At 38.5% G+C, this 21,724-nt stretch overlaps 1 protein-coding gene across 1 annotated transcript in view; it reads left to right on the forward strand.

Annotated features, from left to right (window-relative positions):
• Window positions 1-21,724, forward strand: part of PAK2 (p21 (RAC1) activated kinase 2) — an 83,031-nt gene that overhangs the window by 21,419 nt on the left and 39,888 nt on the right. Inside the window, exon 2 of the mRNA XM_069556870.1 lies at window positions 20,360-20,567. Within this exon, the coding sequence (XP_069412971.1) occupies window positions 20,381-20,567 (187 nt within the window). The 5' untranslated portion in view covers window positions 20,360-20,380. The remainder of the gene's footprint in view (window positions 1-20,359; window positions 20,568-21,724) is intronic.

Below are 21,724 nucleotides of genomic sequence, written 5' to 3' on the forward strand. Positions count from 1 at the left end.
CAAATTCTTATTTAAGTGAAAGCAAGGAGAAGCAGGACTTAGCAGACCCTAGCAAAGCATAGTTTTGGGCAGGATGCTGACCTCAGTCTGAGGATTATCTTTTAATTTATTGAACCAGAGTGGGGAAATAAGGCATGTCACTTGTAGACTGAGACTGTTATGAGTCTATATGCACCCTCAATCTGTCTTATTTTGATGGTTGCTTGCTAAGATAGTGGAACTTAAAGATGGTAGCAGCCTAGATCTATAAATCATCTTAAGGAGAAGAATGAACTTCCTCAAGCTTAGTGTCCACTAGAAGTAAATTTTTGCTGTGTTAAACCGTTGAGATTTGGGATATGTTTGTTACCAGTGCATAGGCTAGCCTAGCCTGATAAAGGGTTGTTTTCAGTCTTTTGCAATTACGACAATGCTGTCTGTAAGTTTGTCATTGCTTTTCTTCCAAGGAGCAAGCATCTTTTAATTTCATGGCCTGAGTCAATATCCGCAGTGATTTTGGAGCCCAAGAAAATAGTCTTGTCACTGTTTCCATTGTTTCCTCATCTATTTGCCATGAAGTGATGGGACCAGATGCCGTGAGCTTCATTTTTGGAATGTTGAGTTTTAAGCCAGCTTTTTCACTCTGCTCTTTCACCTTCATCAAAAAGCTCTTTAGTTTCCTCTTTGCTTTCTGCCATTAGGATGTGGTATCTTATGCATATCTGAGGTTATTGATATTTCTCCCAGCAATTTTGATTCCAGCTTGTGATTCATCCAGCCTGGCATTTTGCATGACGTACTCTTCATAGAAGTTAAATAAGCGGGAGTGACAATGTACAGCCTTGATGCACTGCTATCCCAATTTGGAACCAACCCATTTTTCCATGTCCAGTTTTAACTATTGCTTCTTGGCCTGCATACAGGTTTCTCAGGAGGCAGGGAAGGTGGTCTGGTATTCCCATCCCTTTAAAAATTTTCCACAGTTTGTTGTGATCCAAAACAAAGGCTTTAGCATAGTCAGTGAAGCAGAAGTAGATGTTTTTCTGAAATTCCCTTGCTTTTTCTTTGATCCAGCGGATGTTAGCAATTTGGTCTCTGGTTACTCTGCCTTTTCTAAATCCAGCTTGTACATCTGGAAGTTTTCAGTTCATGTACTGTTGAAGCCTAGCTAGAAGGATTTTGAGCATTACCTTGCTAGCATGTAAGATGAGTACAGTTTTCCAGTAGTTTGAACATTTTTTGACACTGCCCTTCTTTGGGGTTAGAATGGACCTTTTCCAGTCCTGTGACCACTGCTGAGTTTTCCAAATTTGCTGGCATATTGAGTGCAGCACTTGCACAGCATTATCTTCTAAGATTTGAAATAGCTCAGCTGGGATTCCATCACCTGCACTAGCTTTGCTCGTAGTAATGCTTCCTAAGTCCCTCTTGACTTCACACTCCAGGATGTCAGACTAGGTAAGTGACCATACCTTCATGGTTATCCAGGTCATTAAGACCTTTTTTGTATAATTCTGTGTGTTCTTGCCATCTCTTCTTAATCTCTTCTGCTTTTGTTAGGTCCTTGCCATTTCTGTCCTTTATTTTGCTCGTCTTTGCATGAAATGTTCCCTTGGTATTTTTCCGTTTTCTTCAAGAGATCTCTAGTCTTTCTCATTCTGTTGTTTTCCTCTACTTGTTTTCATTCTTTTCTTTACATTAGGAAACCTGGGAAAAGGGGAGTGAAGCACACAGGGAGTGGCAGCCAGAATGTCAGTGTAACTGGTTACTCACTTCCATTGTATTGTCCCTGAGGAAGTTGTATAAAGTCATTCACAGGATCATCCAACAGGATGAGAAACAGGGTCTAAGTCAATGGGATCTCTCTGTTGCCACCACCATTGGTTATGGGTTCACTTCACAGCTAACTCCCTTGTGCTGCCAGATTGCGCATGTGAAGGTGCTTTGCTGTCCCATGGCATTGTGCAGCTCAGAATGAAGAGGGGTGGTGGTATGTTGTACCTGCGTGAAAAAGTTGGCCACAGCCGGTACAGAACTGGTTGTTGGGATAGCAGCTTGATAAGACACCTTGTAAGGCTAAAGAAAACAATTTAAAAAGATGCAAAAGTGGTATGGTATCTGGTAGAAGATCCCTTTTTTTTTTTTTTAAATAGAGACCTTTCATTTCCTGGAGAGTCTTTCCCACATTATTATTCTTCAGGAATGTCTTTGCAATGCTATTGCTCTTCAATGTAGATTTTAAAATTAACTGCCCAGTTTTTCACAAAACCCTTTTGGGACTTTGATTAGGATTGCTTTGAATCTGTAGATTAGTTTGAGGAAATGTGGCATTTGTACATTATTGACTCTTTAAATTTATGTCCATTAGTATCTCACAATGTATTTAGGTCTTCATGTCTTTAGTACATTTTTCCTCTATGCAAAGATTCTAGGCCCACAGTTCCCAACCTGTGCAAGGCATCCTGGAGTACCACACTGAGCTTAAAGGCACTGTGGGATCTTTTAAATTTTAGAGGAAAACAGTGATGGATGTCTGTTGGGCACAATGTGAACATCCAGTTCTAGGAAGTCCCACAGTTTTCAACATTAGGTTGTGATATATTTGGTAAAGTCTGTCCTTATGAAATGGTTGCTGAGATCAGAAATAATTAAATCAGTGTGGAACTGGAAATGAATGTGAGTGGGGTCTGAGTTTTCAGAGGTTGTGTGTGTTTCCCTATGTACCTGATTGAGAAAGAAAAAGTTGTTTTTTTTTCCTTTTCAATTCATGTGTATTCAGGTTACTAAGTTATTAGGATGAGTGAACGATGAACACCAATGAAGTTGTTTGGACTTAACTACTGAATCAGTGAAACTGTTGGGAATGTCTTTTAGCCTAGAGGTGCTGTGAAATGAGTACTGAGAAGAGCAGGGGCACCATGTTTGGAAATTTCTGTTCCAGGAACCTCAGACTTTGTAATGGTATTATAAATGGTATCTTTTCCCCCTCTCATTTCATTTTCTGCTTTTAGTGTGCACAAATGCAGTTGAATTTTGTGTATTCCTCTTTATCCTGCAAATTTGCTAAATTTGTGTTTATCCTAATAATTCGTCGTAATTTTATTTGCAGTTTGTAGAGTCTTGTCATTTGTTTCTTCTAGTATAGCAGAGCATTGGAGAAAAAAGAATAAGCAGTAATAAAAATTGTTAATGTACAAATATACAAAATGATGTATTCAAAGAAGTCTAACTTCTAACTCAGTCCCTTTCATTTTATTCTTGCCCTCCAGCAAAATAACCATTAAAAAAGTTGTGGTTATTCTTCCATTAAAAATAACAACAGTAGCCATGTGTGTGTGCTTGTGTATTGATACACCTTCCCCCCCCCCCCCCCCACCTTAGGTAAGTGGTAGCATACTATAATACATTTTCCCCTTATCTTGCATTTTCATCAGTTGTATATCCTGAGATTATTCCGTGGCAATGTATACAGTGATTTCCTTCTTCAGTTTTACAGCTTCATAATACTTGAGTGTGTGATATACCACACTCAGGTAGATTCAGCCAGTCCCCTGCTTCTGGCTGTTTGAGATGCTTCCAGTCTTTTGCTGTTATAGGTAATACAATAGTAACAGCCTAGCATATATGTTTATTTGTATTTTTGCTAGTTTGTATGTGTTACAACTGTGTAAAAAGTATCTTAGGTTTAAAATAGAACTATGCTCTAAGTTCAGATTATATATGTGTGTGTGTGTGTGTATCTTTTAAATTATAAATCAGAACACAGTGTAATACTGGTCCTAGCATCTCTTCTCACTAAGTACTAATAGAACCCCTTTTCATTCCTATTGGTGTTCATTTGTGCTTTCTTTGTTCCTTGGTTAATTTTGCCAGAGGTATTTTACTAGTTTTGTCTAAGACTACTTTTTAGCTTTATTGATCTTCTCTATTGTATAATAATCTTCTATTCAGCAATTTCTGCTTTTATCTTAATTATTATTTTCTTCCTACTTACTTAGGGTTTCTTTTGCTATTTTTGTTTGTGGTTTTGTTTTGCTTCTTAGGTTGGATGCTTAACTCATTAAATTTTGGTTCTTTTTTAAAGTAAAAATTCAAAACTGTGTCATTAAATGCTTTAATCACATCCTGCAAGGTATACATATGTGTGTGGGGAGAGGGAGTAAAATATACCTAACATAAAATTTCCAGTTTTTCAGGTATATACTTCATTGGCATTAAGTACATTTGCAGCCTTGAGTGACTGTTACCCTGTCCATTTCCAACACTATTTCATTATTCCAGTGCAAGCTACCTTACTAAACAATAACTCCCTGTTTCACAGTCCCCCACCCCAGACCTTGGTGAATTCTGTTCTACTTTCTGTCTCTATTGAGTTTGACCAAATAGTGAAATTCTCATGTAAGTGAAATTATACAGTAGTTGTCCTTTTGTCTGGCTTATTTTACTTAATATGTTCATAGTCATCCTTGTTACAGCATGTATCAAATTTCACCTGTTTTTAAAGCTAAATAATACTCTACCTGCACCACCTTTTGTTTATCCTAGTCCTGCAATTTTTTCATTCTCATTCAATTCTTAGTATTTTCTGATTGCCATTGCATCTATTTTTAACCTTAAGTCTTTAGGAGGTGTTTTAAATTTTCAAAGTCATGAAGTTTTCTTCTAGTTATCTGTTTGTTATTCTTTTTGAACTTAATTGATTTTGGTTAAGAGTATATAGTGATTCCCGGAGAAGGCAATGGCACCCCATTCCAGTACTCTTGCCTGGAAAATCCCATGGATGGAGGAGCCTGGTAGGCTGCAGTCCATGGGGTCGCTAAGAGTCGGGCACAACTGAGTGACTTCAGTTTCACTTTTCACTCTCATGTATTGGAGAAGGACATGGCAACCCACTCCAGTGTTCTTGCCTGGAGAATCCCAGGGATGGGGGAGCCTGGTGGGCTGGCGTCTATGGGGTTGCACAGAGTCAGACATGACTGAAGCGACTTAGCAGCAGCAGCAGCAGCAGCAGTGATTCCAATCTTTTGAAGATTTTCTGTATCTCATAATGTATTTATTTTAACCTTATTCTTGAAAGATAGTTTTGTTTTGTTGGCATCTTTTCCTCTCAATATATTGAGGATATTGAAGATATTCCAATGTCCTCTTGCTTTCATTGTTAGTATCAAAAAGTAAGCTGAAAGTCCAACTGCCACTTCTGTGAGGTTTATCCTTTTTTCTCCTCTGACCAATATTAAGAACTTTATGATCTTAATTTCACTATGATGTCTTAAATTTGATGTGCATAGATTACATTTTATCCTGCTTTTGATTCATTAGGTTTCTTAAACTTACTGATTTGTGTCCTTCATCTGCTCTAGAAAGTTCTCAGCTCTAATTTATCTGGTGAGTGAGTTCCTCATTCATTCTGTCATCTCCTTCTGGAACTTCAAGTAGATGTATCGTAGGTTATCTAGCCTACTCCTTTTACCTGTACGTTTTCTCTCTGTCTCTTTGTACTGCAGTCTAGGTACTTCACATGTATCTTCCACTTCACTAACTCTCTTCTGCTGAGTCCACGCTGCTCTTTACTTCAAATGTCAAGTTTTAATTTTTACTGAAAGTTCTGTATGGTTGTTTTTCATATTTGCTTTTCCCCCCTGCTTTTATATTTGAGCTTCTTACACATATTCTGTGTCAGATTATTTCACATCTGTTTCACCAGTGTGTTTTGGTTAGTTCTCAGTCATGGTGTGTTGTTTGTGTTCTGAATTTTCCTATGAGCTGTTCCTTTTCCTTAGAATTTGATTTTTGGGTATTTTTTGAGACCTGTGTTGAAGATGTTTCCTCCCAAAGAGGCTTTGTATTTATATGTGATTCTGTCATTCACCAGGGAGTGCTGCCAACATAGCCACATTCAATTAAACCTGTTTGGAATTTGAGGGGACCTCATAGGTCTCATCTGCCTGCAGTGCAGGAGACCTGGGTTTGATTTCTGGGTCGGGAAGATCCCCTGAAGAAGGAAGTGGCGGTCCACTCCAGTATTCTTGCCTGGAAAATCCCATGGACAGAGGAGCCTGGCGGGCTTCAATCCACAGGGTCGCAAGAGTTGGACACGACTGAGCGACTAAACCAGCACCACCGTAGGTCTCGTGGATTTCAGACCACAAGCGTGCATTTTGTTGCTGGGATTTCTTTAGGGATTCCCCATTGCCCTGCACTCCTGTGCTCTGGATACCTGAGATTTCCTTGTTCCCTTCTGTGCAGAGGGATATACTACATATTGATTTAATTTCATATAGATTACGGCTTTTAGGTCCTAGCCTTATGTGGAAGGGACTCCAGTTTCGGCAAGCTCTGGGTCTTATCACCTGTTCCCTGTGACAGCCATCAAAGTAGAACTTTAGTCAGAATTCCACTGAGAAGAACAGGTTTGATAAATGGCTTACTCTCTTGTTCCTAGTTTCGCTGTGCTTTGCACTGTATGGGAATATCCCTTTCATCTTATCCATGCATATTTAAAGATTTGTTATGTTATCCAACCCTGTATTTATTTGAGTTTGAGGCAAAGTTTCTTTTTACCTTTCCTTTATTCTTTATCAGTGCCCCACTTATTTTCAACAGCTCTTCCCCTCTTGAGTCTTTTTCCTTTTTGACTTTGCTACACATAGGCCTGATGTTATGACCATTGCCACCAAATAAAAACACTCCTTTCTGATTTATGAACTCTTCTTTCACAGCCTGTGGTGGTGTCCTCTTAAGGTGATTTGGGATATTTTCATTAATACTTTTGCTCTCAAATATATTTGAGGCTTTTAATAAATTTACTAATTTCTACTAGTCGGACTGACTGGTTCCAGACACCACTCCTTTTTTCGTTTCTGTTGTGTATTAGACTTCCCCTCATCTCCTTCAGTAGACAATTGAGGAATTGTTTATCTTTGAGTTGTGTCACAATTAAACAATGATCCTGTTAGAAGAGTACAGTGTGTTTTGGGCATGTTTTTTGTTTCGCCTACTTGTTTTTCACTGAAAATTAGCAGAAAGTGAAAGGATTTGGAGGAGGCATTATTTATCTTTTTGCCCTTTTAAAAAATATATATATTTCTGAGTAAAAAATTGGTAAATCATTATTTTATAATGCAATGTTTTAATTTTGTTGATTCTCCTAAAATATAATACATAGCCATATTACATCATCATTTGATGCTTTTTAGGCATTTGACTCTGTTAGTAGAAGAAATAAACAAAAAAATACACTGCTTTATGGAAAAGGACTAAAGACTAAGGCCATGAATTGGCTGTTGGGGGAAAAGTATACATCTTTCCAAACATATTTTTGTTAATATAGGATAGTTGATATGTCATCTAGTGAAGTGCTGTTTCATACAAGAACTAGTAATCTTGGGAAAAACAATATTTCATCTGGGGACAGAGTGTAGTAATACAAATCAGTAAACATTATTATCTGATACATGGGAGGATCTGTATTAAAGGAAATAGAATAGTAGTAATAGCAGTAGCAGCAACAGCTGCAGCAATAGTAGCAGTATAAGCCCTTTCTTTTTCAATTTAATTTTTATTTTATATTAGAATATAGTTGATTTATAGTATATTAATTTCAGCTGTGTAACTAAGTGTTCTAGTTATACATGCGTGTATTTCCACTCTTTTTCGGGTTCTTTTCCCATATAGGTTTTTACAGAATACTGAGTAGAGTTTTCTGTTGATTATGTATTTTTATATAGTAGTGTGTATATATTAATCCCAAACTCCTAATTTATCCTTCTTTCCCACCTTTCCCCATTGGTAACCACAAGTTTGTTTTCTGTGTCTGTAAGTCTGTTACTGTTTTGTAAATAAGTACATCTGTATCATCTTTTTAGATTCCATATACAAGTGATAATGGTATTTGTCTTTGTCTGTCTGACTTCACTTAGTATAATCTCTGTTGCTGCAGGTGGCATTATTTAGTCTTTTTATGACTGAGGAATATTCCTTTGTATATGTGTATCACGTCTTCTTTACCTACTTATCTGTCAAAGGACAGTTAGGTTGCTTCCATGTCTCGACTGTTGTAAACAGCACTGCAATGAACACTAGGGTTGCATGTATCCTTTCAAACCTAGGTTTTCTCTAGCTACAGGCCCAGGGGTGGGATTACTGGATCATATGGTAGGTTTATTTTTAGTTTTTTAAGGAACCTTCAACTGTTTTCCATAATGGCTGTACCAATTTATATTCTCACCAACAGTATAGGAGGATTCCCCTTTCTCCACATCCTTCCCAGCATTTATTGATGATGACCATTCTGAGTGGTGTGAAGAGATATCTCATTGTAGTTTTGATTTGCGTTTCTCTAATAATTAGCAGTGTTGAGCATCTTTTCCTGTGCCTCTTGACAATCTGTATATCTTCTTTGGAGAAATATGTATTTATTGACTAGATCTTCTGCTCTCTTGTTTTTTTTTTGGCCACACAGCTTGCAAGATCTTAGTTCCCCAGCCAACAATTGAATCTGAGCCCCCTGCAGTGGAAGCACAGAGTCCTAATTGTTGTACCGTCAAGAAATTCTCCTATTCATTTTTAAAAAATATTTCTATTTATCTATTTTCGGCCACGCTGGGTCTTCATTGCTGCATGGGGCTTCTGTAGTTGCGGCGAGTGGGGGCTGCTCTAGCTGCGGTGCACAGGCTTCTCATTGAGGCGGCTCATCCTCTTGCAGAGCGTGGGCTCCAGGGCACGAGGGCTCAGTAGTTGCTGCACATGGGCTCAGTGGCTGCAGCCCCCAGGCTCTAGAGCACAGGCTTGATAGCTGTGGCATACAGACTTAGTTGCCTCTTTGGCGTGTGGAATCTTCCTGAATTAGAAATCAAACCCGTGTCTCCTGCATTGGCAGGTAGATTCTTTACCACTGAGCCACTAGGGAAGTCCCCCTGTCCATTTTTTGATTGGTTTGTTTGTTTTTTGATATTGAGCTCATGGGCTGTTTGTAAATTTTGGATTAATCCCTTGTCAGTTGCATTATTTTTGCAAATGTTTTTTTACCATCTGTAGGTCGGTTATCTTTTCATTTTGTTTATGGTTTCTTTTGCTATGCAAAAGCTTTTAAATTTAATTGGAACCCTAATTGTTTATTTTTGCTTTTATTCTTGTTACTCTGGAAGGTGGGATCTAAAAAGATAGTGTCTCAGTTTATGTCAAAGAGTGTTCTGCCTATTTTTTCCTCTAAGAGTCTTATAGTATCTGGTCTTACATTTAGCTCTTTAATCCATTTTTATGTTTATTTTTATGTTGGGTGTTAGAGAATGTTCTAATTTCATTGTTTCACATGTAGCTGTTCAGTTTCCCCAGCACCACTGATGGAGGAGACTGTATAATCTTTTGCTTCTGAATTGCTTGAAGTCTTGGGTAGGAACACATTTAAAATAATAATTAATGATGCACAGTTATAATTCATTGCCAAAGAATGTTCTGATATAGTAATGTAATTAAGAAAAAAACATGAGATAAAGAGTTGTTAGTAAGCTTGAATTCTGGTCTTAGTTCTGTTAATAATTAAATTTGTGTGACTTTAGGTAAACTGCTTACATTTTGGTGAGTCAGATTCTTCACAAATAAAATAAGGAAACGGACCAAATGAATTCCAGTCCAACTTTAATACTCTCTGGATTTATTTTCCTGTGTAACTTGTTTTAAGAGGATGTGAGGGATCTTTTTGAACAGGGACAAACAAGCATGACCTTACATGGGAAATAATTTTTACTGAGCATTTGGATGGGTAAGAGAAAAGGATAAAGATTTAAGAATGGAGAAATGTATACTCAAAGATGATTTAAGGCAAGAAAGTCTTGATATATTTGGGAAACATGAAGCATAGGATTTATGTGCATTCATATGAGATCAGATTGATTGGTTAGTAAATGGCTTTACATGGCAGAGTTTAGTAACTGCTGAAGAAGATAAAGTCAGGAAGAGTGTTATCATTTGTTATTTTTAGTCAACCAGTTCTTTCTCTAAACAAAAACTGAATGTAAAGAAACTCTGGGAAGCTAGTTAGGGCTTCTTCTAACTGCTTCCTCTGAACAGCAGCTGAAGACAAGCGATTCTTTAGAGAGATCCTGAGATGACATGATCAAGTCCTCAGCCAGGCTAGTGGCAGAGTGAGTCATCAGTGCTTTATCAAGGGTCATGCTTTTGTTTACTAATATCTAATCACTTATGAGGCATACTGCTTAGAATTATCAACATTGGATTTGTCATCTTGAATAATTTTATTAGGGACATATGTGACTCAAAATTTAGGTTTTGTTTAAGCATGTGTTGCCTAACAGGGTGCGTCATGTTAATTGGAATTTCCTTGCAACATAGCTCTTTTAACTTTCTAATGTAAATAAAGAAGAAAGTTCTGAAACAGACAACACGTTAGCTCCTCTTGGTTTTATTGAACCGAATTTGTGCAGAAATGTTAAAAATTACTCATAAAATATTAAAAATAGAGCAGTAAAGAAAGTTTTTTTTAATAACCAGAGTATAAGGGCTGTGTTCTGAAATGGGCCCTGTTACCGTTGTGTGCTTCAGGGCTTCCCTGGTGGCTCAGCTGGTGAAGCATCTGCCTGCAGTGGGGAGACCTGGGGCTGAGAACTGGGTTGGGAAGGTCCCCTGGAGAAGGGAACGGCTCCCCACTCCAGTATTCTGGCCTGGAGAGTTCCATGGGCTGTATAGTCCATGGGGTCACAAAGAGTCCGACTCGACTGAGCGACTTTAACTTTCAGTGTTGTTAGCTTTAGAGTTTGGTGGTGGTGGTTTTCATATAAATGAAAATTAGGCTCTCTGGGTTTTTGTCAGTCAATGTCTTTCTGAGTTTTGTTACAAAAAAACAGTATAGTAATTACCTCTGCATATGTGTAGGTTTTTAACTGTATTCAATATTTGATTAGGCTTTTGTGCCCCAGCTTGAAAGTCTAGCCATTGATTACCTTATCGATGTCAAAAATGTATTCTGTAGAATAGAGGAGGAAATAAATATGGGTCTTCTGCCGCCTCAGTAGCACATTAGAAAAGAATGGGGAGTCTGAGGGTGAAGCATGGAACAGGGATGCACACTGAAGCAGCAGTTCTCAAAGAGGAGTCTGCGGCACCCTGGGGCTCTGTGAGTCAAAACTTTTTTTCATAGTAATACTAAGGTATTCTTTGCCTTTTTACACAGTGTTGACATATGTGTTGATGATGCAAAAGCAGTGGTGGGTAAAACACAGTTCATTCATTTTTAAGTATCTTGTTTAGCAAAATGGGAAGTACGCATAAGCTTCTTATGAAGTATGAAATGGTTGTCTTACCAGTTATGTTACTGAGCCCTTTTTCCTGGACCACCATTTTTATCTGGAAGAATGACAGACCCACTGAACAACTCTGGCTGTTCAGACTTGGATATTTGGCAGAAATTTTCTTGAAAATGAATAATGTGACAGAATATAAAGCAAGAGAGTTCCAGAAAAACATCTACTTCTGCTTTATTGACTGCCAAAGTGACTGTGGGGGTCATAGCAAACTGTGGCAAATTCTTAAATAAGAGATGGGAATACCAGATCACCTTATCTGCCTCCTGAGAAATCTGTATGCAAGTCAAGAAGCAACAGTTAGAACTGGACATGGAACAACAGACTGGTTCCAAATCGGGAAAGGAGTATGTCAAGGCTGTATGTTGTCACCCTGTTTATTTAATTTCTATGCAGAGTACATCATGAGAAATGCTGGGCTGGAAGAAACACAAGCTGGAATCAAGATTGCCGGGAGAAGTATTAATAACCTCAGATATGCAGATGACACTACTCTTATGGCAGAAAGCGAAGAGGAACTAAAGAGCCTCTTGATGGATGTGAAAGAAGAGAGTGAGAAAGCTTACTTAAAGCTCAGCATTCAAAAAAAGAAGATATGGCATCCAGTCCCATCACTTTATGGCAAACAGATGGGAAAATAATGGAAACAGTGAGAGACTTTCTTTTCTTGTGCTCCAAAATCACTGCAGATGGTGATTGCAGCCATGAAATTGAAAGATACTTGCTCCTTGGAAGAAAAGCTATGACAAACCTAGACAGCATATTAAAAAGCAGAGATATTACTTTACTGACAAAGGTCCATCTAGTCAAAACTATGGTTTTTCCAGTAGTCATGTATGGATGTGAGAGTTGGACCGTAAAGAAAGCTGAGCATCAAAGAATGGATGCTTTTGAACTGTGGTGTTGGAGAAGACTCTTTGAGAGTCCTTTGGGCTGCAGGGAGATCCAGCCAGTCAATCATAAAGGAAATGAGTGCTGAATATTCATTGGAAGGACTGATGCTGAAGCTGAAGTTCCAATACTTTGGCCACCTGATGCGAAGAGCTGACTCATTGGAAAAGACCCTGATGCTGGGAAAGATTGAAGGCAGGAGAAGAAGGGGACGACAGAGGATGAGATGGTTGGATGGCATCACCAACTTGATGGACCTGAATTTGAGCAAGCTCTGGGAGTTGGTGATGAACAGGGAAGCCTGGCATGCTGTAGTCCATGGGGTCACAAAGAACTGGACATGACTGAGCAACTGAACTGAACTGATAAAACTTAAATTTTCAAATGAAAGTTAGAATTTTAGAAAGCTTGTAGTTGCTTTCTTGAATTTGAGAATTTCCCAACACTTAGACTTTTCTGATGAGACCAGTGGTGATATTAATGAATGTGATTTTGTTTTTATTATATAATCAAATGTGTTAATATTGGAATATCTTAATAATTGAGCCAGTATTTTCCAGATAATCAATCCATGACGTTACAAAATGGATAAAAGATCCATTCAGGGACTTCTCTGGTGGTCCAGTGGCTAAGACTCCATGCTCCCAGTGCAGGGGGTCTGGATTTGATCCTTGGTCAGGGACCTAGATCCTACATGCAGCAACTAAAGATCCTGTACACTGCAACTAAGACCCACTGAAGCCAAATAAGTAAATATTAGAAAAGAAAAAAAGGTCTGTTCAAAGAAAAATCAATGGGTTTAATGTAACAGGGTACAAAAAATTTATTCCTGTGATTTCAGAGTCCATAGCCAACCTTAAGGTTGAGTTTGGTGTAGTATCACGAATGTTTACCGTTATCTGAAAACTGTTAAAATGCTCCCTTTCCAGTTGCATGTCTGTGTAAGACGAGATTTTCTTTATATATTCCAACTGAAACATAACACAACAAATTGAATGCAGAAGGAGATATGAGAATCCAGTGTCTTCTACTAAGCCAGATTTTTAAAAGATTTGCAGAAATGGTAGCTAATGCCACGTTTCTCTATATATTTTCTTTTGGAAAATGTTATTTTTCATGAAAATGTTATTTAAATGAAATAAATATTTAAATAACTTATTTTATTTTCTCATTTGAATATAGACAGCTCTAGCTCAGATAAACAAAAATTGAGATTTGCAGTAATTTTTAAGTGTGTGAAGGGATCTTGAGATCAAAGTGTTTGAGAACTGCTACGTTGAAGAAACAGGGTGGCTTTTAATATTCATGTGTTGAAAACAGATGTTGGTAAAAGACGCAACCTAACTTAAATATGTATGTGCTGCCCTTTCCCAGTAGATTATGAACTCTTGGAGAAGAATTCAAGTCCTCTTTTCTTTTCTCCAACTTCTTGCGTAGACTCCTATAAATAATACCACAATAGGAATAGCATTAATATTTATGTTGGTCAGTCTTTCAGTCGTGTCTGACTCTGTGCCCCCACAGACTGCAGCACGCCAGGCTTCCCTGTCCTTCACTATCTCCTGGTATTTGCTCAGACTCATGTTCATTGAGTCGATGATGCCATCCAACCATTTTATCCCCTGTTGCTCCTCCTCCTCATGCCCTCAGTCTGGTCCAGCATCAGGCTTTTTTCCAAGAAGCTGGCTTTTTGCATCAGGCAGCCTGTCTTGGGACTTCAGCATCACTCCTTCCAGTGACCGTTCAGGACTGATCTCCTTTAGGGTTCACTGATTTGATGTCCTTGCTGTCAGAGGGACTCTCGAGAGTCTTCTTCAGCACCACAGTTTGAAAGCATCAGTTCTTCAGTGCTCAGCCTTCTCAGCTGGTAAAAGCATCTGCCTGCAATGTGGGAGACCCAGGTTCATTCCCTGGGTTGGGAAGATCCCCTGGAGAAGGAAATGGCAACCCGCTCTAGTACTCTTGCCTGGAAAATTCCACGGACGGAGGAGCCTGGTAGGCTAACAGTCCATGGGATCGCAACGACTGAGCGACTTAACTTTGTTTACCTTTTGTACAGCCTTCTTTATGGTTCGGTTCATGTCTGTGCGTGACTACTGGAAGAACCATAGCTTTGGCTATACGGACCTTTGTAGGCAGTGATGTCTCTGCTTTTTAATACACTGTCTAGGTTTGTCATAGCTTTTCTTCCAAGGAGCAACCTTCTTTCAATTTCATGGCTATAGTCACCATCTGCAGTGATTTTGGAGCCCAAGAAAACAAAGTGTGTTATTATTTCCATTTTTTCCCCATCTGTTTGCCATGAAGTGATGGGACTGGAACCATGATCTTAGTTTTTTGAATGCTGAGTTTTACGCCAACTTATTTACTCTCCTCTTTCACCTTCATCAAGAGATTCTTTAGTTCCTCTTCACTTTCTGCTGTAAGGGTGCTATCATCTGCCTCAATATCTGAGGTTATTGTTATTTCTCCTGGCATCTTGATCCCAGCTTGTGCTTCATCCAGCCCAACATTTCACATGATGTACTCTGCATAGAAGTTAAATAAGCAGTGTGACAGTATACCACCTTGGCATACTCCTTTCCCAATTTTGAACCAGTCCATTGGTCTGTGTCTGGTTCTGACAGTTGCTTCTTAGCCTGCATACAGGTTTCATGAGGGAGGTAAGGTGATCTGGTATTCCCATCTTTTTAAGAATTTTCTATAGTTTGTTGTGATCCACACAGTCAAAGACTTTAGTGTAGTTAGTGAAGGAGATGTTTTTCTGAAATTCTCTTGCTTTTTCTGCGACCTAGTGGATGTTGGCAATTTGATCTCTGGTTCCTCAGCCTTTTCTAAATCCAGCTTGTACATCTGGAAGTTCTTCGTTCACATACTGTTGAAGCCTAGCTAGAAGTATTTTGGGCATTACTTTGCTAGCATGTAAAATGAACACAGTTGTGCAATAGTTTGAATATTCTTTGGCATTACCCTTCTTTGGGATTGGAATGAAAACTGACCTTTTCCCATCCTCCTGTGGCCACTGCTGAGTTTGGCAAATTTGCTGGCATGTTGAGTGCAGCGCTTTCACAGCATTATCTTCTAAGATTTGAAATAGCTCAGCTGGAATTCCGTCACTTCCACTAGCTCTGTTCATAGTGATGCTTCCTAAGGCGCACTTAACTTCACACTCTATGATGTCTGGCTCTAGATTAGTGATCACACCATTGTGGTTACCTGGGTCATTAAGTCCTTTTTTGTACAGTTCTTCTGTGTATTCTTGGCACTTCTTAATTTCTTCTAATTCTGTTAGGTCCTTGCCATTTCTGTCCTTTACTGTGCCAGTCTTTGCCTGAACTGTTCCCTTGGTATCTCTGATTTCCTTAGAGATATCATCTTTCCCGTTCTGTTGTTTTTCCATGTTTCTTTGCATTGATCACTTAACAAGGCTGTCTTATCTCTCCTTGCAATTCTTTGGAACTCTGCAAAATCTTTATCAGGTAGATAACTCCTTTTTAAAATTGAGATATAATTCACATATCTGAAATGTACCATTTAAATGTATCTTTAAATGTACATTTAAATGTATCTTTAAAGTGTGCAATTCAGTGGTTTTAACATATTCATAAAGTTGTGTGACCATTACTAATGTCTGATCCCAGAATATTTTCATTTCCCACAAAATCACATCCCATTCCCCTCACACCCTAGCATCCACCAATATACTCTCTACCTCTGTGGATTTCCCTGTTCTGAACATTTCGTATAAATGGAATCATATGATTTATGATCTTTTTGTGTCTGGCTTTTTTCATTTATGTTTTCAAGGTTTATTTCATGTTGTAGCATTTATCGGTTTCCCTGGTAGCTCAGCTGGTAAAGAATCCACTTGCAATGCAGGAGACCCTGGTTTGATTCCTGGGTCAGGAAGATCCCTTGGAGAAGGGATAGGCCATCCACTCCAGTATTCTTGGGCTTCCCTCGTGGCTCAGATGGTAAAGAATCCACCTGCAATGTGGGAGACCTAGTTTTGATCCCTAGGTTGGGAAGATCCCTTGGAGGAGGGCATGGCAACCCACTCCAGTATTCTTGCTTGGAGGATCCCCATGGACAGAGGAGCCTGGTGGGCTGCAGTCCATGGGGTTACAAAGAGTTGGATACGACTGAATGACTAAGCACAGCGCACACGGCATGTGTCACTACTTGATTCTTTTTTGTGGCCAAACAGTATTCCTTTGTTTGTGATATAGGTAGGATACGTTTTGTCTTTCTGTTCATCTGTTAATATTTTGTTTTTCTTTCCACTTTTGGGTTTTACAATTAATGCTGCTGTGAACATTCACGTGCACATTTTTGTGCAGACATATGTTTTCAGTTCTCTCAGGCATAAAAGTGGAATTGCTAGGTCATATGGTAGGTTAGTCTATATTTGACTTTTTGAGGAACTTATTTATTCCTTTTTTAATAGAGTTCTTATTCTAGAATAATTCTGTATTTACAGAGAGATTACAAAGATAGTAAATTTCCTGTAAAACTATCACTCATCTTCCTTTGATACTAATGTTGCATAGATGTAAAATCTATTTCAAAGCAAATATGCCAACACTGATACATTTTAAGTAAATTCTAGATTTTACTTGAACTTCAGTTTTTTCGCCTTTTTTTTTTTTTTTTTTTTGAATTCCAGGATACCACAGTGTTGTGTCTCCTTAGATTCCTCTGTTCTAGGACAATTTCTCTGTCTGTTTTTCATGTCCTTGACAGTTTTGAGAAGTATTGATTAGGAATTTTGTAGTGTATTTCTTAATTTGGGTTTATCTGATTTTTTTCCCCCATGATTAGACTGAAGTTACGGGTTTGGGGAAGAATACCAGAGGTGAATTGTGCTCCCCATCACATTAGCTCAGAAGATGAGTGATATCCTTGTGACTTATCACTGGTAATCTTAACCTTGGTCCCATGGTTAATGCCAGATTTTTCCACTGTGTTATTTTCTTCTTTCCACACTCTGTTCTTTGGAAATGAGTCACCAAGTCTAGCCTACACTCAGGTGGAGCAGGAGGTTAAGTTCTAACTCCTAGAAGGGAATGTATCTATATATATGTTACTTGGAATTCTTTTGTAAGGAAAATTTGCCCCTCCCCCATTTTATTTATGTATTCAGGTTTTTGTGTCTATATGAATGATGTATATTGATTTTATACTTTGGATTATAATCTGATATTAGTTTATTGATTTTACTGCACCAAACATTCCAGTATCCTAGTATTCTGGGAACCCTTTCTTATGCCCTTTTGACATGCCCTCATCGTTTATAAGTACTTCCTTATCTTTTGACGTGTAAGATACAGTAGACTCATCTTGTATAATATTTTCCCTGTCTAGGTCTAGAACCAGCCATTTCTCCAAGAAACTCTGAAGCACAGCTTAGACCTAAGGTCACACACTTAAGTAAATGGTAGAACTAGGATTCCAACCAAAGCAATCTGATTCCACACTTACGCTCATAACCGTAATACCAGACAGCATGCAGCTGAAGGCGCACTGTCAGTTTTTAGTCATGTTCCATTTATGAGCCAGTCTTAAGGATAGAAGTTGTAGTCAGTTTACAGTTAGTAATTATTGTGCTCAGTTTTATATTGATCCTTTTTAAACCACAGCTATGATGATTATAATCAAATTTGAAAACTACTTCTTAATCACAGATGGCCACTGTTAATGTTTTGGTGCATTTTCTTCTATAAATGCATGCAACTGGATTTTGGAGTTTTGTTATATTATCCTGGGTTTTAAATTTAACTTGTGTAAGTAGGAGCAATTCACAGTGTAATCAAAATCTCATTGTGCAGTTTCCATATTGTAACTAGTGATTAAGATAAAAGCGAGCTTGTTGTTGTTCATTCGCCAAGTTATGTCCGATTTTTCACGACCCCGTCGACCACAGCACGCCAGGCTTCCCTGTCCCTCACCATTTCCTGGAGTTTGCCCAAGTTCATGTGCATTGAGTCGGTGATGCCATCCAGCCATCTCATCCTCTGTAGTCCCCTTCTCCTGCCCTCAATCTTTCCCAACATCAGGGTCTTTTCCAATCAGTCACCTGTTTGCATCAGGTGGCCAAAGTATTGGAGCATCAGCTTCAGCATCAGTCCTTCCAATGAATATTTGGGGTTGATTTCCTTTAAGATTGGCTGGTTTGACCAATGCAGTATACTAATGCATATATATGGAATTTAGAAAGATGATAATGACGCCCCTATATGCAAGACAGCAAAAGAGACAGGGATGTTAAGAACAGTCTTTTGGACTCTGTGGGAGAAGACGAGGATGGGATGATTTGAGAGGGTGGCATTGAAACGTGTATATTATCATATGTGAAGTGGATCACCAGTCCAGGTTCGGTGCATGAGACAGGGTGCTCAGGGATAGTGCACTGGGGTGACCCTGGGGCATGGGATGGGGAGGGAGTTGGGAGGGCTGTTCTGGATGGGGAACACATGTGTGCCCGTGGCTGATGCATGTCAATGTATGGCAAAAGCCACTACAATATTGTAAAGTAATTAGCCTCCAGTTAAAATAAATAAAAAGAAAAAGAAAGATTGGCTAGTTTGATCTCCTTGCTTTCCAAGGGATTCTTAAGAGTCTTTTCCAGCACCGTAGTTTGAAAACATCAATTCTTCAACACTCTGCCTTTTTTGTATAAAAAGGCAAAAAAAATGAGCTTCTGTAGGATTAATCTATTTTGTCTTAATGTTTGGTCACATCAAAGCTGAACATCTGTCTTGGTTTATCAATTCATCAAATAATCCACAGGATGTGACTAGTTTGGTTTGGAAGAATCATCTGACTGTATGTTATCTACACTGCCTTCCTAGATAGCAAGCACCCTCATTTCTTTGATCACCAGTAGCTGAATTTCACTTCAGACAGTCTTTCTCTTTTCCCCAGCTGGTTACCTCCAGAAGTGTTTATTTTCCCCTTTACCTTCTTTCTGTTTTGTAGGCTGAAAAATAACTGTTATATGACATATAAATTATACAGTAGTGGTTTAACCTACTCCTATCAAGGAAAATAAAAGCTATAAAATTTGGAGTGGAATTAGGTATAATTCTTCATCCCTCAATTCTTCTCAAATTATATCTACTTTTCTTCACATACTAGCATTTTAGACTAAATAAAAAAAATTTAAATTATTTTTAATTTTATCTAAAACCAGTTGCATTCTTTTCATTGTACATATACAAAGTTTTGTTGGCTTACATGTATCAAGTTGTATTATTTTCAAATTAGGATCTAACTGCCAGTTAAAATCTTGTTTAGGAGGATATTGTGTTATTTCCTAGCTATACAGTTTGGTATCAGAACTCATAGGTTAGGAATCTCTTCTCTTTTATGCTGATTTTAAGTGTGTGTAATCTACTTTTTTTAAAAGACATAAAAGAGATGTGTATATGTAAACAAAGTTGACATTTCCACTTTGTTAGCCATGTGGATAAGGAGAGTAACTGGACAGCCTGGACAGGGCATCAGAGGATGACTGAACCTTAGGGTTTGGCCAGACTCTGGATTTACTTTTGTCAGTGTTTCCTGACTTGCAGAGGCCTAATGTATGTAGTTAGATGTTCAGATTTTCAGAGAAACCACATACTGTACCAGTGGCATGTTCTGGTGCTTTACCAAAGTTTGTATGGGGGTTAAATTGTAATCACAAGGCTAGTGAACATGAATCGGATTTGGAGGCTATTGGTTGCTATTTATTAATTAATAGCAAGCAGTCTGTCTGCTCTGGAAGTGAACCTGTCAGAGACATATATCCTATTATTGCCTGGTCAGGACATAGTCTTCTTGGAATTTTTTTTTTTTAAGACTCTGTGTTATCTGTCTGTTCATTGGAATACTTAACTCTTACTATTCAGTTAATATTCTCTGATATGTCAGTGTCATCATGCTTTCTAAAAATTATCTTGGTCCTCTTTTTAACAGGATATGACTTTTCACAGATTCTCTTAGTTCCCCATTTACCAACTTTGTTAGGGGAGATTGCCTGATTGTAGCCAATTTCATTTCTTGTTTTACAACTTTAAATGGATAACTTTTTTAAATTTGAAATTGAAGAGGGGATTATTACTGACTTGTATTTGTGCATACTAGTTTTTACCTTGTTGTTAACTGTATTTTTTGCCTGTCTGTTTCAGGCCATATCATAATTCTGAATCATGTCTGATAACGGAGAACTGGAAGACAAGCCTCCGGCGCCCCCGGTGCGAATGAGCAGTACTATTTTTAGCACTGGAGGCAAAGACCCTTTATCAGCCAATCACAGTTTGAAACCTTTGCCTTCCGTTCCAGAGGAAAAAAAGCCCAGGAATAAAATCATCTCTATATTTTCAAGCACAGAGAAAGGTAAATAGCTACTGTGGTTTCAAGAGTCTCAGTTACTGTGTTTTGGTTTTGATGTTTTTTAATTAAGTATAATAAGCTGATATCTTTTATGGTGCAAATGATAAACATACAGTTGATGGTAGTAAGTGGTCACTATTAGGAAGGCTAGTTTGGGACTTCCCTGGAGGTCCAGTGGTTAGGACTGTGCACTCTCCCTGCTGAGGGCCAAGTTCACCTGGCTGGGGAACTGAGATTCTGCAAGCTGTGCTGTGCATTCAAAAAAGAAAGACAGACTAGCTTATTTCAAACTGTAACAGAAAAGAATAAAACGAAAGTTGTTGCTCATCCTGCTTGTTAGGTCCAGTGAATTTCTGTTCTCCTCTCCTTCATTTTCTAAGACTTGGACCACAGTTCATGGCTTCCCAGCTTTAATGCAAATCATATTTGAGAAAGACTTAATAGAAGAATGGAAGTATAGAGTCTACAGTCTCCTGTCTCCAATCTCAGGAGGTAGCTTTGGTTTGGAATTAAGAGTTTTTCTGACTTTTCAGTAGCACTGATAATGTCTTTTTATCATGTATTCTGTAACACCCTCAGATTCTTTTGGGGCAGCACTCAGTAATCAACATACTAATGTATCTTCCATAAACAAGAATTTAGTCCAGTGTTTCTCTTCCTCAGTAAGGTTGACATTTGGGAGCAAAATAATGCTCTGTGGCAGAGGTCTGCCTGGTGCACTGTAGAATGTTAAGCACCATTCCTAGCTTTTATGTGTTAGATGTTAGAAGTAGCACCTCCTACCCAGTAGTAAAAACTGAAAAATTCTCCAGACATTGGCAGATTCCCCTATGGGGCAAAGTTGGCTCTAGTTGAGAACCACTGGTCTAGTCATGCAAAATGGGATAAAGACTGTAAATTGTCTACATAAGTTGAATTCAGTAAATTTGTTTCGGTGTCAAACTAAGAAAATAACTTATGGTTTTCAGAGCTTTATGGAGTTTAGAATTTGGAGAGGGGGGCTTCCCAGGTAATGCTAGGTGGTAAAGGGTGGCTTCCCAGGTGGTAAAGAACCCACCTGCCAATGCAGGAGACATAAGAGACATGGGTTTGATCCTTGGGTCATGAAGATCCCCTGGACAAGGGCACAGAAACCTACTCTGGTATTCTTGCCTGGAGGA

Source organism: Ovis canadensis, chromosome 1 (assembly GCF_042477335.2).
Source record: "Ovis canadensis isolate MfBH-ARS-UI-01 breed Bighorn chromosome 1, ARS-UI_OviCan_v2, whole genome shotgun sequence".
In the NCBI taxonomy this organism is placed as follows: domain Eukaryota; kingdom Metazoa; phylum Chordata; class Mammalia; order Artiodactyla; family Bovidae; genus Ovis; species Ovis canadensis.